This window comes from Hyla sarda, chromosome 4 (assembly GCF_029499605.1).
Source record: "Hyla sarda isolate aHylSar1 chromosome 4, aHylSar1.hap1, whole genome shotgun sequence".
Taxonomy (NCBI): Eukaryota; Metazoa; Chordata; class Amphibia; order Anura; family Hylidae; genus Hyla; species Hyla sarda.
In genome coordinates this window covers 14,377,083-14,394,255 of record NC_079192.1, presented here as the reverse complement: position 1 = coordinate 14,394,255, position 17,173 = coordinate 14,377,083, and the positions used below count along the sequence as shown (strand labels likewise).

Below are 17,173 nucleotides of genomic sequence, written 5' to 3'. Positions count from 1 at the left end.
TATCCAGGAAAAAAACTTTTTTTTATATATATTAACTGGCTCCAGAAAGTTAAACAGATTTGTAAATTACTTTTATTAAAAAATCTTAATCCTTTCAGTATTTATGAGCTTCTGAAGTTAAGGTTGTTCTTTTTTGTCTAAGTGCTCTCTGATGACACGTGTCTCGGGAACCGCCCAGTTTAGAAGCAAATCCCCATAGTAAACCTTTTCTAAACTGGGCGGTTCCCGAGACACGTGTCATCAGAGAGGAATTAGACAGAAAAGAATAACCTTAACTTGAGAAGCTCATAAGTACTGAAAGGATTAAGATTTTTTTTAATAGAAGTAATTTACAAATCTGTTTAACTTTCTAGAGCCCCTTTAAGCGTTAATGTCATCCCGTCATTAAAAGAACTTGTTAATATCTTAGGAAATAGTCGGACTCAGATGTGCATTGTATTGATTGGCTTTGTCTACAATTCACCAGGTCATAAAATTATGAGATTTTTATAAATTTCATAATTTTAAATTTTTCATAATTAATAATTTTTATGACCACAATTCATAATTCATAATTGAGTTATTACCGCACGACAATATCACCCTGCAGGAGGAGGAGACTCATATATCCTTCTATATATATCACCCTGCAGGAGGAGGAGACTCATATATCCTTCTATATATATCACCCTGCAGGAGGAGGAGACTCATAGCTCCTTCTATATATATATATATCACCCTGCAGGAGGAGGAGACTCATAGCCCCTTCTATATATATCACCCTGCAGGAGGAGGAGACTCATAGTTCATTCTATATATATATCACCCTGCAGGAGGAGGAGACTCATATATCCTTCTATATATATCACCCTGCAGGAGGAGGAGACTCATAGCTCCTTCTATATATATATATATCACCCTGCAGGAGGAGGAGACTCATAGCCCCTTCTATATATATCACCCTGCAGGAGGAGGAGACTCATAGTTCATTCTATATATATATCACCCTGCAGGAGGAGGAGACTCATATATCCTTCTATATATATCACCCTGCAGGAGGAGGAGACTCATAGCTCCTTCTATATATATCACCCTGCAGGAGGAGGAGACTCATATATCCTTCTATATATATCACCCTGCAGGAGGAGGAGACTCATATATCCTTCTATATATATCACCCTGCAGGAGAAGGAGACTCATATATCCTTCTATATATATCACCCTGCAGGAGGAGGAGACTCATATATCCTTCTATATATATATATATCACCCTGCAGGAGGAGGAGACTCATATATCCTTCTATATGTATCACCCTGCAGGAGGAGGAGACTCATAGCTCCTTCTATATATATCACCCTGCAGGAGGAGGAGACTCATATATCCTTCTATATATATCACCCTGCAGGAGGAGGAGACTCATAGCTCCTTCTATATATATCACCCTGCAGGAGGAGGAGACTCATATATCCTTCTATATATATCACCCTGCAGGAGGAGGAGACTCATAGCCCCTTCTATATATATCACCCTGCAGGAGGAGGAGACTCATAGCTCCTTCTATATATCTCACCCTGCAGGAGGAGGAGACTCATATATCCTTCTATATATATCACCCTGCAGGAGGAGGAGACTCATAGCTCCTTCTATATATATATCACCCTGCAGGAGGAGGAGACTCATAGCCCCTTCTATATATATATATATATATATCACCCTGCAAGAGGAGGAGACTCATAGCCCCTTCTATATATATCACCCTGCAGGAGGAGGAGACTCATATATCCTTCTATAAATATCACCCTGCAGGAGGAGGAGACTCATAGCCCCTTCTATATATATCACCCTGCAGGAGGAGGAGACTCATAGATCCTTCTATATATATCACCCTGCAGGAGGAGGAGACTCATATATCCTTCTATATATATCACCCTGCAGGAGGAGGAGACTCATATCCTTCTATAAATATCACCCTGCAGGAGGAGGAGACTCATAGCCCCTTCTATATATATCACCCTGCAGGAGGAGGAGACTCATATATCCTTCTATAAATATCACCCTGCAGGAGGAGGAGACTCATAGCCCCTTCTATATATATCACCCTGCAGGAGGAGGAGACTCATAGCTCCTTCTATATATATCACCCTGCAGGAGGAGGAGACTCATAGCTCCTTCTATATATATCACCTTGCAGGAGGAGGAGACTCCTATATCCTTCTATATATATCACCCTGCAGGAGGAGGAGACTCATAGCTGGTTCTATATATATATATATATATATATATCACCCTGCAGGAGGAGGAGACTCATATATCCTTCTATATATATCACCCTGCAGGAGGTGGGGACTCATAGCTCCTTCTATATATATCACCCTGTAGGAGGAGGAGACTCATAGCTCCTTCTATATATATCACCCTGCAGGAGGAGGAGACTCATAGCTCCTTCTATATATATCACCCTGCAGGAGGAGGAGACTCATAGCTCCTTCTATATATATCACCCTGCAGGAGGAGGAGACTCATAGCTCCTTCTATATATATCACCCTGCAGGAGGAGGAGACTCATAGCTCCTTCTATATATATCACCCTGCAGGAGGAGGAGACTCATAGCTCCTTCTATATATATCACCCTGCAGGAGGAGGAGACTCATAGCTCCTTCTATATATATATATATATCACCCTGCAAGAGGAGGAGACTCATATATTCTTCTATATATATCACCCTGCAGGAGGAGGAGACTCATATATCCTTCTATATATATCACCCTGCAGGAGGAGGAGACTCCTATATCCTTCTATATATATCACCCTGCAGGAGGAGGAGACTCATATATCCTTCTATATATATCACCCTGCAGGAGGTGGGGACTCATAGCTCCTTCTATATATATCACCCTGTAGGAGGAGGAGACTCATAGCTCCTTCTATATATATCACCCTGCAGGAGGAGGAGACTCATAGCCCCTTCTATATGTATCACCCTGCAGGAGGAGGAGACTCATAGCCCCTTCTATATATATCACCCTGCAGGAGGAGGAGACTCATAGCTCCTTCTATATATATCACCCTGCAGGAGGAGGAGACTCATAGCTTCTTCTATATATATATCACCCTGCAGGAGGAGGAGACTCATAGCTCCTATATATATATATATCACCCTGCAGGAGGAGGAGACTCATATATCCTTCTATATATATCACCCTGCAGGAGGAGGAGACTCATATATCCTTCTATATATATCACCCTGCAGGAGGAGGAGACTCATATATCCTTCTATATATATATCACCCTGCAGGAGGAGGAGACTCATAGCTCCTATATATATCACCCTGCAGGAGGAGGAGACTCATATATCCTTCTATATATATCACCCTGCAGGAGGAGGAGACTCATAGCTCCTTCTATATATATATCACCCTGCAGGAGGAGGAGACTCATATATCCTTCTATATATATCACCCTGCAGGAGGAGGAGACTCATAGCCCCTTCTATATCTATCACCCTGCAGGAGGAGGAGACTCCTATATCCTTCTATATATATCACCCTGCAGGAGGAGGAGACTCATAGCCCCTTCTATATATATCACCCTGCAGGGGGAGGAGACTCATATATCCTTCTATATATATCACCCTGCAGGAGGAGGAGACTCATAGCCCCTTCTATATATATCACCCTGCAGGAGGAGGAGACTCATAGCTCCTTCTATATATATATATATCACCCTGCAGGAGGAGGAGACACCTATATCCTTCTATATATATCACCCTGCAGGAGGAGGAGACTCATAGCTCCTTCTATATATATATATATCACCCTGCAGGAGGAGGAGACTCATATATCCTTCTATATATATCACCCTGCAGGAGGAGGAGACTCATAACTCCTATATATATCACCCTGCAGGAGGAGGAGACTCATATATCCTTCTATATATATCACCCTGCAGGAGGAGGAGACTCATATATCCTTCTATATATATCACCCTGCAGGAGGAGGAGACTCATATATCCTTCTATATATATATATCACCCTGCAGGAGGAGGAGACTCATAGCTCCTTCTATATATATCACCCTGCAGGAGGAGGAGACTCATAGCTCCTTCTATATATATATATCACCCTGCAGGAGGAGGAGACTCATAGCTCCTTCTATATATATCACCCTGCAGGAGGAGGAGACTCATAGCTCCTTCTATATATATCACCCTGCAGGAGGAGGAGACTCATATATCCTTCTATATATATCACCCTGCAGGAGGAGGAGACTCATAGCTCCTTCTATATATATCACCCTGCAGGAGGAGGAGACTCATAGCTCCTTCTATATATATCACCCTGCAGGAGGAGGAGACTCATAGCTCCATCTATATATATCACCCTGCAGGAGGAGGAGACTCATAGCTCCATCTATATATATCACCCTGCAGGAGGAGGAGACTCATAGCTCCATCTATATATATCACCCTGCAGGAGGAGGAGACTCATAGCTCCATCTATATATATATCACCCTGCAGGAGGAGGAGACTCATAGCTCCTTCTATATATATCACCCTGCAGGAGGAGGAGACTCATAGCTCCATCTATATATATATATATCACCCTGCAGGAGGAGGAGACTCATAGCTCCTTCTATATATATATATCCCCCTGCAGGAGGAGGAGACTCATAGCTCCTTCTATATATATCACCCTGCAGGAGGAGGAGACTCATAGCTCCTTCTATATATATCACCCTGCAGGAGGAGGAGACTCATAGCTCCTTCTATATATATCACCCTGCAGGAGGAGGAGACTCATAGCTCCTTCTATATATATCACCCTGCAGGAGGAGGAGACTCATATATCCATCTATATATATATCACCCTGCAGGAGGAGGAGACTCATAGCTCCTTCTATATATATCACCCTACAGGGGGAGGAGACTCATAGCTCCTTCTATATATATATCACCCTGCAGGAGGAGGAGACTCATATATCCTTCTATATATATATCACCCTGCAGGAGGAGGAGACTCATAGCTCCATCTATATATATCACCCTGCAGGAGGAGGAGACTCATAGCTTCTATATATATATATCACCCTGCAGGAGGAGGAGACTCATAGCTCCTTCTATATATATCACCCTGCAGGAGGAGGAGACTCATAGCTCCTTCTATATATATCACCCTGCAGGAGGAGGAGACTCATATATCCTTCTATATATATCACCCTGCAGGAGGAGGAGACTCATAGCTCCATCTATATATATCACCCTGCAGGAGGAGGAGACTCATAGCTCCATATATATATATCACCCTGCAGGAGGAGGAGACTCATAGCTCCATCTATATATATATATCACCCTGCAGGAGGAGGAGACTCATAGCTCCTTCTATATATATCACCCTGCAGGAGGAGGAGACTCATAGCTCCATCTATATATATATATCACCCTGCAGGAGGAGGAGACTCATAGCTCCTTCTATATATATCACCCTGCAGGAGGAGGAGACTCATAGCTCCATCTATATATATATATATCACCCTGCAGGAGGAGGAGACTCATAGCTCCTTCTATATATATATCACCCTGCAGGAGGAGGAGACTCATAGCCCCTTCTATATATATCACCCTGCAGGAGGAGGAGACTCATAGCTCCTTCTATATATATCACCCTGCAGGAGGAGGAGACTCATAGCTCCTTCTATATATATCACCCTGCAGGAGGAGGAGACTCATATATCCTTCTATCTATATCACCCTCCAGGAGGAGGAGACTCATAGCGCCTTCTATATATATATATATATCACCCTGCAGGAGGAGGAGACTCATAGCTCCTTCTATCTTATCTGTATTACCCTGCCTGTTGGTACCAATTTCGCTCTCTGTATGTGCTCCTATGTACAGCATGGCACTACATGCAGTTTTTTAGACCCAAGTCTTCTGTACTTGCACATCATCTTCTGTTGCCATGGCAATGAGTGTTACACTAATACACCCCCGCTCATTCTCCTAATAACGCCCCCTCTGTTTCCGTCTCTTTCACTCACAGTCCCCCTCCCCCTCTTCTCCATGTGCCGTCTGCTTACTCTGCATTTTCCTCTATGTTCGCAGTTTCCAGGCTGGCACTGCCAATATAACAAGTACTGACAATGGGCAGAAAAGCCGGCAACACAATCTAAGAGAGAGGCCGGACAACACAATGATGGAGGACTGTGAGGATAGTAAGGAGAGGACAGGACAACACAATGATGGAGGACTGTGAGGGGATAGTAAGGAGAGGACAGGGACAACACAATGATGGAGGACTGTGAGGGGATAGTAAGGAGAGGACAGGGACAACACAATGATGGAGGACTGTGAGGATAGTAAGGAGAGGACAGGACAACACAATGATGGAGGACTGTGAGGGGATAGTAAGGAGAGGACAGGGATAACACAATAATGGAGGACTGTGAGGGGATAGTAAGGAGAGGCCGGACAACACAATGATGGAGGACTGTGAGGATAGTAAGGAGAGGCCGGACAACACAATGATGGAGGACTGTGAGGGGATAGTAAGGAGAGGCCGGACAACACAATGATGGAGGACTGTGAGGGGATAGTAAGGAGAGGACAGGGATAACACAATAATGGAGGACTGTGAGGGGATAGTAAGGAGAGGCCGGACAACACAATGATGGAGGACTGTGAGGATAGTAAGGAGAGGACAGGACAACACAATGATGGAGGACTGTGAGGGGATAGTAAGGAGAGGACAGGACAACACAATGATGGAGGACTGTGAGGGGATAGTAAGGAGAGGACAGGGCCAACACAATGATGGAGGACTGAGGGGATAGTAAGGAGAGGACAGGGACAACACAATGATGGAGGACTGAGGGGATAGTAAGGAGAGGACAGGGACAACACAATGATGGAGGACTGAGGGGATAGTAAGGAGAGGACAGGGACAACACAATAATGGAGGACTGTGAGGGGATAGTAAGGAGAGGACAGGGATAACACAATGATGGAGGACTGTGAGGGGATAGTAAGGAGAGGACAGGGACAACACAATAATGGAGGACTGTGAGGGGATAGTAAGGAGAGGACAGGGACAACACAATGATGGAGGACTGTGAGGGGATAGTAAGGAGAGGACAGGGACAACACAATGATGGAGGACTGTGAGGGGATAGTAAGGAGAGGACAGGGACAACACAATGATGGAGGACTGTGAGGGGATAGTAAGGAGAGGATAGGACAACACAATGATGGAGGACTGTGAGGGGATAGTAAGGAGAGGACAGGGATAACACAATGATGGAGGACTGTGAGGGGATAGTAAGGAGAGGACAGGGACAACACAATGATGGAGGACTGTGAGGGGATAGTAAGGAGAGGACAGGGACAACACAATAATGGAGGACTGTGAGGGGATAGTAAGGAGAGGACAGGACAACACAATGATGGAGGACTGTGAGGGGATAGTAAGGAGAGGACAGGGACAACACAATGATGGAGGACTGTGAGGGGATAGTAAGGAGAGGACAGGGATAACACAATGATGGAGGACTGTGAGGGGATAGTAAGGAGAGGACAGGACAACACAATGATGGAGGACTGAGGGGATAGTAAGGAGAGGCCGGACAACACAATGATGGAGGACTGTGAGGGGATAGTAAGGAGAGGACAGGACAACACAATGATGGAGGACTGTGAGGGGATAGTAAGGAGAGGACAGGGATAACACAATGATGGAGGACTGTGAGGGGATAGTAAGGAGAGGCCGGACAACACAATGATGGAGGACTGTGAGGGGATAGTAAGGAGAGGCCGGACAACACAATGATGGAGGACTGTGAGGGGATAGTAAGGAGAGGCCGGACAACACAATGATGGAGGACTGTGAGGGGATAGTAAGGAGAGGCCGGACAACACAATAATGGAGGACTGTGAGGGGATAGTAAGGAGAGGACAGGGATAACACAATGATGGAGGACTGTGAGGATAGTAAGGAGAGGACAGGGACAACACAATAATGGAGGACTGAGGGGATAGTAAGGAGAGGACAGGACAACACAATGATGGAGGACTGTGAGGGCATAGTAAGTAGAGGCCGGACAACACAATGATGGAGGACTGTGAGGGGATAGTAAGGAGAGGACAGGGACAACACAATGATGGAGGACTGTGAGGGGATAGTAAGGAGAGGACAGGACAACACAATAATGGAGGACTGTGAGAGCATAGTAAGGAGAGGACAGGGACAACATAATGATGGAGGACTGTGAGAGCATAGTAAGGAGAGGACAGGGACAACACAATGATGGAGGACTGTGAGAGGATAGTAAGGAGAGGACAGGGACAACACAATGATGGAGGACTGAGGATAGTAAGGAGAGGACAGGGACAACACAATGATGGAGGACTGTGAGGGGATAGTAAGAAGAGGACAGGGACAACACAATGATGGAGGACTGTGAGAGGATAGTAAGGAGAGGACAGGGACAACACAATGATGGAGGACTGAGGATAGTAAGGAGAGGACAGGGACAACACAATGATGGAGGACTGAGGATAGTAAGGAGAGGACAGGGACAACACAATGATGGAGGACTGTGAGGAGATAGTAAGGAGAGGACAGGGACAACACAATGATTGAGGACTGAGAGGATATTAAGGAGAGGACAGGGACAACACAATGATGGAGGACTGTGAGGGTATAGTAAGGAGAGGACAGGGACAACACAATGATGGAGGACTGTGAGGGGATAGTAAGGAGAGGATAGGGACAACACAATGATGGAGGACTGTGAGGGGATAGTAAGGAGAGGACAGGGACAACACAATGATATAGGACTGTGAGGGGATAGTAAGGAGAGGACAGGGACAACACAATGATGGAGGACTGTGAGGGGATAGTAAGGAGAGGACAGGGACAACACAATGATATAGGACTGTGAGGGGATAGTAAGGAGAGGACAGGGACAACACAATGATGGAGGACTGTGAGGGGATAGTAAGGAGAGGACAGGGACAACACAATGATGGAGGACTGAGGGGATAGTAAGGAGAGGACAGGGACAACACAATGATGGAGGACTGAGGGGATAGTAAGGAGAGGACAGGGACAACATAATGATGGAGGACTGAGGGTATAGTAAGGAGAGGCCGGACAACACAATGATGGAGGACTGTGAGGGGACAGTAAGAAGAGGACAGGCCAACACAATGATGGAGGACTGAGGGGATAGTAAGGAGAGGACAGGGTCAACACAATGATGGAGGACTGAGGGGATAGTAAGGAGAGGACAGGGTCAACACAATGATGAAGGACTGAGGGGGTAGTAAGGAGAGGACAGGGACAACACAATGATGGAGGACTGTGAGGGGATAGTAAGGAGAGGACAGGGACAACACAATGATGGAGGACTGTGAGGGGATAGTAAGATAGTGTGAGGAGAAAGGAGAAACAGGAAGGAGGCAGCAGAGAAGAGAGGCAGGAGGTAAGGTGTAGGGAGTGAGTGGCAGGGAACATCAAAGGAGACAGAAAAGTAGGGAGCGGAGTGAGACATCAGCAAGAGTGATGAGTGGGGACCGGTGGGGCCGTAGCCAGGTGAGGAAGGAAAATACAGCAACAAGTAGGAGTAGGGAGCGTCAGGAGCAGACAGTAAGGAGTAGGGAGTGTCAGGAGCAGACAGTAAGGAGTAGGGAGCATCAGGAGCAGACAGTAAGGAGTAGGGAGCGTCAGGAGCAGAAAGTAAGGAGTAGGGAGCGTCAGGAGCAGACAGTAAGGAGTAGGGAGCGTCAGGAGCAGACAGTAAGGAGTAGGGAGCATCAGGAGCAGACAGTAAGGAGTAGGGAGCGTCAGGAGCAGACAGTAAGGCCCAGGCCATGGACAGTAAGGCGTATCAGTGATAAGGACGGAGCGGCGGTCCGGTCAGTATGGAGGGGGAGGGGACACTTACCTTGTACACTTGCCCGTATGTTCCATTTCCAACAACTTCAACCAGTTCAAAGATTCCTGCAGGATCCTGAGAAACAGAAGATAAAGAAATGTGAGCAGAAAATCAGCAGGACAAATCACTCCAGAGCAGTACACAAGAGCTGACACTCCAGTACAGGTAAGCGTACTCACTATATATACACACACACACACACACTATATAAAAGTATACACGTCCCCTGATAATAGATGTGATATATACAATATATAGAAGTATACACGTCCCCTGATAATAGATGTGATATATACAATATATAGAAGTATACACGTCCCCTGATAATAGATGAGATACATACAATATATAGAAGTATACACGTCCCCTGATAATAGATGTGATACATACAATATATAGAAGTATACACGTCCCCTGATAATAGATGTGATACATACAATATATAGAAGTATACACGTCCCCTGATAATAGATGTGATATATACAATATATAGAAGTATACACGTCCCCTGATAATAGATGAGATATATACAATATATAGAAGTATACACGTCCCCTGATAATAGATGTGATATATACAATATATAGAAGTATACACGTCCCCGATAATAGATGTGATATATACAATATATAGAAGTATACACGTCCCCGATAATAGATGTGATATATACAATATATAGAAGTATACACGTCCCCGATAATAGATGTGATACATACAATATATAGAAGTATACACGTCCCCTGATAATAGATGTGATACACACAATATATAGAAGTATACACGTCCCCTGATAATAGAGATGTGATATATACAATATATAGAAGTATACATGTCCCCTGATAATAGAGATGTGATATATACAATATATAGAAGTATACATGTCCCCTGATAATAGATGTGATATATACAATATATATAGAAGTATACATGTCCCCTGATAATAGAGATGTGATATATACAATATATAGAAGTATACACGTCCCTGATAATAGATGTGACAATATACAATATATAGAAGTATACACGTCCCCTGATAATAGATGTGATATATACAATATATAGAAGTATACATGTCCCCTGATAATAGATGTGATACATACAATATATAGAAGTATACATGTCCCCTGATAATAGATGTGATATATACAATATATAGAAGTATACACGTCCCCTGATAATAGATGTGATATATACAATATATAGAAGTATACACGTCCCCTGATAATAGATGTGATATATACAATATATAGAAGTATACATGTCCCCTGATAATAGATGTGATATATACAATATATATAGAAGTATACACGTCCCCTGATAATAGAGATGTGATATATACAATATATAGAAGTATACACGTCCCTGATAATAGATGTGACAATATACAATATATAGAAGTATACACGTCCCCTGATAATAGATGTGATATATACAATATATAGAAGTATACACGTCCCCTGATAATAGATGTGGTATATACAATATATAGAAGTATACATGTCCCCTGATAATAGATGTGATACATACAATATATAGAAGTATACACGTCCCCTGATAATAGAGATGTGATATATACAATATATAGAAGTATACATGTCCCCTGATAATAGATGTGATACATACAATATATAGAAGTATACATGTCCCCTGATAATAGATGTGATATATACAATATATAGAAGTATACACGTCCCCTGATAATAGATGTGATATATACAATATATAGAAGTATACACGTCCCCTGATAATAGATGTGATACACACAATATATAGAAGTATACACGTCCCCTGATAATAGATGAGATATATACAATATATAGAAGTATACACGTCCCCTGATAATAGATGTGATATATACAATATATAGAAGTATACATGTCCCCTGATAATAGAGATGTGATATATACAATATATAGAAGTATACACGTCCCCTGATAATAGATGTGATATATACAATATATAGAAGTATACACGTCCCCTGATAATAGATGTGATATATACAATATATATAGAAGTATACACGTCCCCGATAATAGATGTGATATATACAATATATATAGAAGTATACACGTCCCCGATAATAGATGTGATATATACAATATATAGAAGTATACACGTCCCCTGATAATAGATGTGATACACACAATATATAGAAGTATACACGTCCCCTGATAATAGATGTGATATATACAATATATAGAAGTATACACGTCCCCTGATAATAGATGTGATATATACAATATATATAGAAGTATACACGTCCCCGATAATAGATGTGATACATACAATATATAGAAGTATACACGTCCCCTGATAATAGATGTGATATATACAATATATAGAAGTATACACGTCCCCTGATAATAGATGTGATATATACAATATATATAGAAGTATACACGTCCCCGATAATAGATGTGATACATACAATATATAGAAGTATACACGTCCCCTGATAATAGATGTGATATATACAATATATATAGAAGTATACACGTCCCCTGATAATAGATGTGATATATACAATATATAGAAGTATACACGTCCCCTGATAATAGATGTGATATATACAATATATAGAAGTATACACGTCCCCTGATAATAGATGTGATATATACAATATATAGAAGTATACATGTCCCCTGATAATAGAGATGTGATATATACAATATATAGAAGTATACACGTCCCCTGATAATAGATGTGATATATACAATATATAGAAGTATACACGTCCCCTGATAATAGATGTGATATATACAATATATATAGAAGTATACACGTCCCCTGATAATAGAGATGTGATATATACAATATATAGAAGTATACACGTCCCCTGATAATAGATGTGATATATACAATATATAGAAGTATACACGTCCCCTGATAATAGATGTGATATATACAATATATATAGAAGTATACACGTCCCCGATAATAGATGTGATATATACAATATATAGACATATACACGTCCCCTGATAATAGAGATGTGATATACAGTGGGGATCAAAAGTTTGGGCACCCCAGGTAAAAATGTGTATTAATGTGCATAAAGCCGCCAAGGAAAGATGGAAAAATCTCCAAAAGGCATCAAATTACAGATTAGACATTCTTATAATATGTCAACAAAAGTTAGATTTTATTTCCATCATTAAAACTTTCAAAATAACAGAAAAAAAAAATGGTGTCTGCAAAAGTTTGGGCACCCTGCAGAATTTATAGCATGCACTGCCCCCTTTGCAAAGCTGAGACCTGCCAGTGTCATGGATTGTTCTCAATCACCATATGGGAAGACCAGGTGATGGCAATCTCAAAGGTTTTAAATGCCCAGACTCGTCTGACCTTGCCCCAACAATCAGCACCATGGGTTCTTCTAAGCAGTTGTCTAGAAACCTGAAACTGAAAATAGTTGACGCTCACAAAGCTGGAGAAGGCTATAAGAAGATAGCAAAACATTTTCAGATGTCAATATCCTCTGTTCGGAATGTAATTAAGAAATGGCAGTCATCAGGAACAGTGGAAGTTAAAGCAAGATCTGGAAGACCAAGAAAAATATCTGACAGAACAGCTCGCAGGATTGTGAGAAAAGCTATTCAAAACCCACGTTTGAATGCACAATCCCTCCAGAAAGATCTGGCAGGCACTGGAGTTGTGGTACACTATTCCACTATAAAGAGATACTTGTACAAATATGGTCTTCATGGAAGAGTCATCAGAAGAAAACCTCTTCTACGTCCTCACCACAAAAATCTGCGTTTGAACTGTGAAAATTAACATATAGACAAGCCTGATGCATTTTAGAAACAAGTTCTGTGGACCGATGAGGTTAAAATTGAACATTTAGGCCGGAATGAGCAAAGGTACGTTTAGAGAAGAAGGGGAACAGAATTTAATGAAAAGAACCTCTGTTCAACTGTTAAGCATGGGTGTGGATCAATCATGCTTTGGGGTTGTATTGCAGCCAGTGGCACAGGGAACATCTCACGAGTAGAAGGAAAATGGATTCAATAAAATTTCAGCAAATTTTGGATGCTAACTTGATGCCATCTATGAAAAAGCTGAAGTTAAAGAGAGGATGGCTTCTATAAATGGATAATGATCCTAAACACACCTCGAAATCCATGAGGGATTACATCAAGAGGCGTAAACTGAAGGTTTTGCCATGGCCTTCACAATCTCCTGACCTCAACATAATTGAAAATCTATGGATAGACCTTAAAAGAGCAGTGCGTGACAGACAGACCAGAAATCTCAAAGAACTGGAAGACTTTTGTAGAAGATTGGGCAAAGATACCTCAAACAAGAATTGAAAGACTCTTGGCTGCTATAAAAAGCGTTTACAAGCTGTGATACTTGCCAAAGGGGGCAGTACAAGATATTACCTCTGCAGGGTGCACAAACTTCTGGAGACGCCATTTTATTGTTTTCCGTTATTTAGAAAGTGTAAATGATGGAAATAAAATCTAATTTTTGTTGACATATTATAAGATTGTCTAATCTGTAATTTGATGCCTTTTGGAGATTTTTCCACCTTTCCTTGGCTTCTTTATGTACATTAATACAAATGTGTTATATATGATCCCCCCCCTGTATACTATATACTATACTACAGTCATATAGGAGGATACAGGTTATATATGATCCCCCCCCTGTATACTATATACTATACTACAGTCATATAGGAGGATACAGGTTATATATGATCCCCCCCCTGTATACTATATACTATACTACAGTCATATAGGAGGATACAGGTTATATATGATCCCCCCCTGTATACTATATACTCTACTACAGTCATATAGGAGGATACAGGTTATATATGATCCTCCCCTGTATACTATATACTATAGTCATATAGGAGGATACAGGTTATATATGATCCCCCCCCTGTATACTATATACTATACTACAGTCATATAGGATGATACAGGTTATATATGATCCCCCCCTGTATACTATATACTATACTACAGTCATATAGGAGGATACAGGTTATATATGATCCCCTCCCCTGTATACTATATACTATACTACAGTCATATAGGATGATACAGGTTATATATGATCCCCCCCTGTATACTATATACTATACTACAGCCATATAGGAGGATACAGGTTATATATGATCCTCCCCTGTATACTATATACTATACTACAGCCATATAGGATGATACAGGTTATATATGATCCCCCTGTATACTATATACTATACTACAGTCATATAGGAGGATACAGGTTATATATGATCCCTCCCCCCCCTGTATACTATATACTATACTACAGTCATATAGGAGGATACAGGTTATATATGATCCCCCTGTATACTATATACTATACTACAGTCATATAGGAGGATACAGGTTATATATGACCCCCCCCCCCTGTATACTATATACTATACTACAGTCATATAGGAGGATACAGGTTATATATGATCCCCCCCTGTATACTATATACTATACTACAGTCATATAGGAGGATACAGGTTATATATGATCCCCCCCCTGTATACTATATACTACACTACAGTCATATAGGAGGATACAGGTTATATATGATCCCCCCCTGTATACTATATACTATACTACAGTCATATAGGAGGAAACAGGTTATATATGATCCCCCCCTGTATACTATATACTATACTACAGTCATATAGGAGGATACAGGTTTTATATGATCCCCCCCCCCCTGTATACTATATACTATACTACAGTTATATAGGAGGATACAGGTTATATATGATCCCCCCCTGTATACTATATACTATACTACAGTCATATAGGAGGATACAGGTTATATATGATCCATCCCCTGTATACTATATACTATACTACAGTCATATAGGAGGATACAGGTTATATATGATCCCCCCCCCTGTATACTATATACTATACTACAGTCATATAGGAGGATACAGGTTATATATGATCCCTCCCCTGTATACTATATACTATACTACAGTCATATAGGAGGATACAGGTTATATATGATCCCTCCCCTGTATACTATATACTATACTACAGTCATATAGGAGGATACAGGTTATATATGATCCCTCCCCTGTATACTATATACTATACTACAGTCATATAGGAGGATACAGGTTATATATGATCCCCCCCCCTGTATACTATATACTATACTACAGTCATATAGGAAGATACAGGTTATATATGATCCCCTCCCCTGTATACTATATACTATACTACAGTCATATAGGAGGATACAGGTTATATATGATCCCTCCCCTGTATACTATATACTATACTACAGTCATATAGGAGGATACAGGTTATATATGATCCCCTCCCCTGTATACTATATACTATACTACAGTCATATAGGAGGATACAGGTTATATATGATCCCCTCCCCTGTATACTATATACTATACTACAGTCATATAGGAGGATACAGGTTATATATGATCCCCCCCTGTATACTATATACTATACTACAGTCATATAGGAGGATACAGGTTATATATGATCCCCCCCTGTATACTATATACTATACTACAGTCATATAGGAGGATACAGGTTATATATGATCCCCCCCCCCCTGTATACTATATACTATACTACAGTCATATAGGAGGATACAGGTTATATATGCTCCCCTCCCCTGTATACTATATACTATACTACAGTCATATAGGAGGATACAGGTTATATATGATCCCCCCCCCTGTATACTATATACTCTACTACAGTCATATAGGAGGATACAGGTTATATATGATCCCCCCCTGTATACTATATACTATACTACAGTCATATAGGAGGATACAGGTTATATATGATCCCCCCCTGTATACTATATACTATACTACAGTCATATAGGAGGATACAGGTTATATATGATCCCCCCCCTGTATACTATATACTCTACTACAGTCATATAGGAGGATACAGGTTATATATGATCCTCCCCTGTATACTATATACTATACTACAGTCATATAGGAGGATACAGGTTATATATGATCCCCCCCCTGTATACTATATACTATACTACAGTCATATAGGAGTATACAGGTTATATATGATCCCCTCCCCTGTATACTATATACTATACTACAGTCATATAGGAGGATACAGGTTATATATGATCCTCCCCTGTATACTATATACTATACTACAGTCATATAGGAGGATACAGGTTATATATGATCCTCCCCCCTGTATACTATATACTATACTACAGTCATATAGGAGGATACAGGTTATATATGACCCCTCCCCTGTATA

At 41.2% G+C, this 17,173-nt stretch overlaps 1 protein-coding gene across 6 annotated transcripts in view; it reads right to left on the bottom strand.

Moving 5' to 3' along the window:
- The window catches only part of MINK1 (misshapen like kinase 1), a gene marked incomplete at its 5' end in the record, with an annotated part of 96,832 nt that extends 86,843 nt beyond the window's left edge, over positions 1–9,989 (bottom strand). For all 6 annotated transcript variants that reach the window (XM_056570040.1, XM_056570043.1, XM_056570046.1 and 3 more), the window contains 1 exon segment: positions 9,924–9,989. In XM_056570040.1, the coding sequence (XP_056426015.1) occupies positions 9,924–9,989 (66 nt within the window).
- Between the last annotated feature and the right edge of the window lie 7,184 nt (positions 9,990–17,173).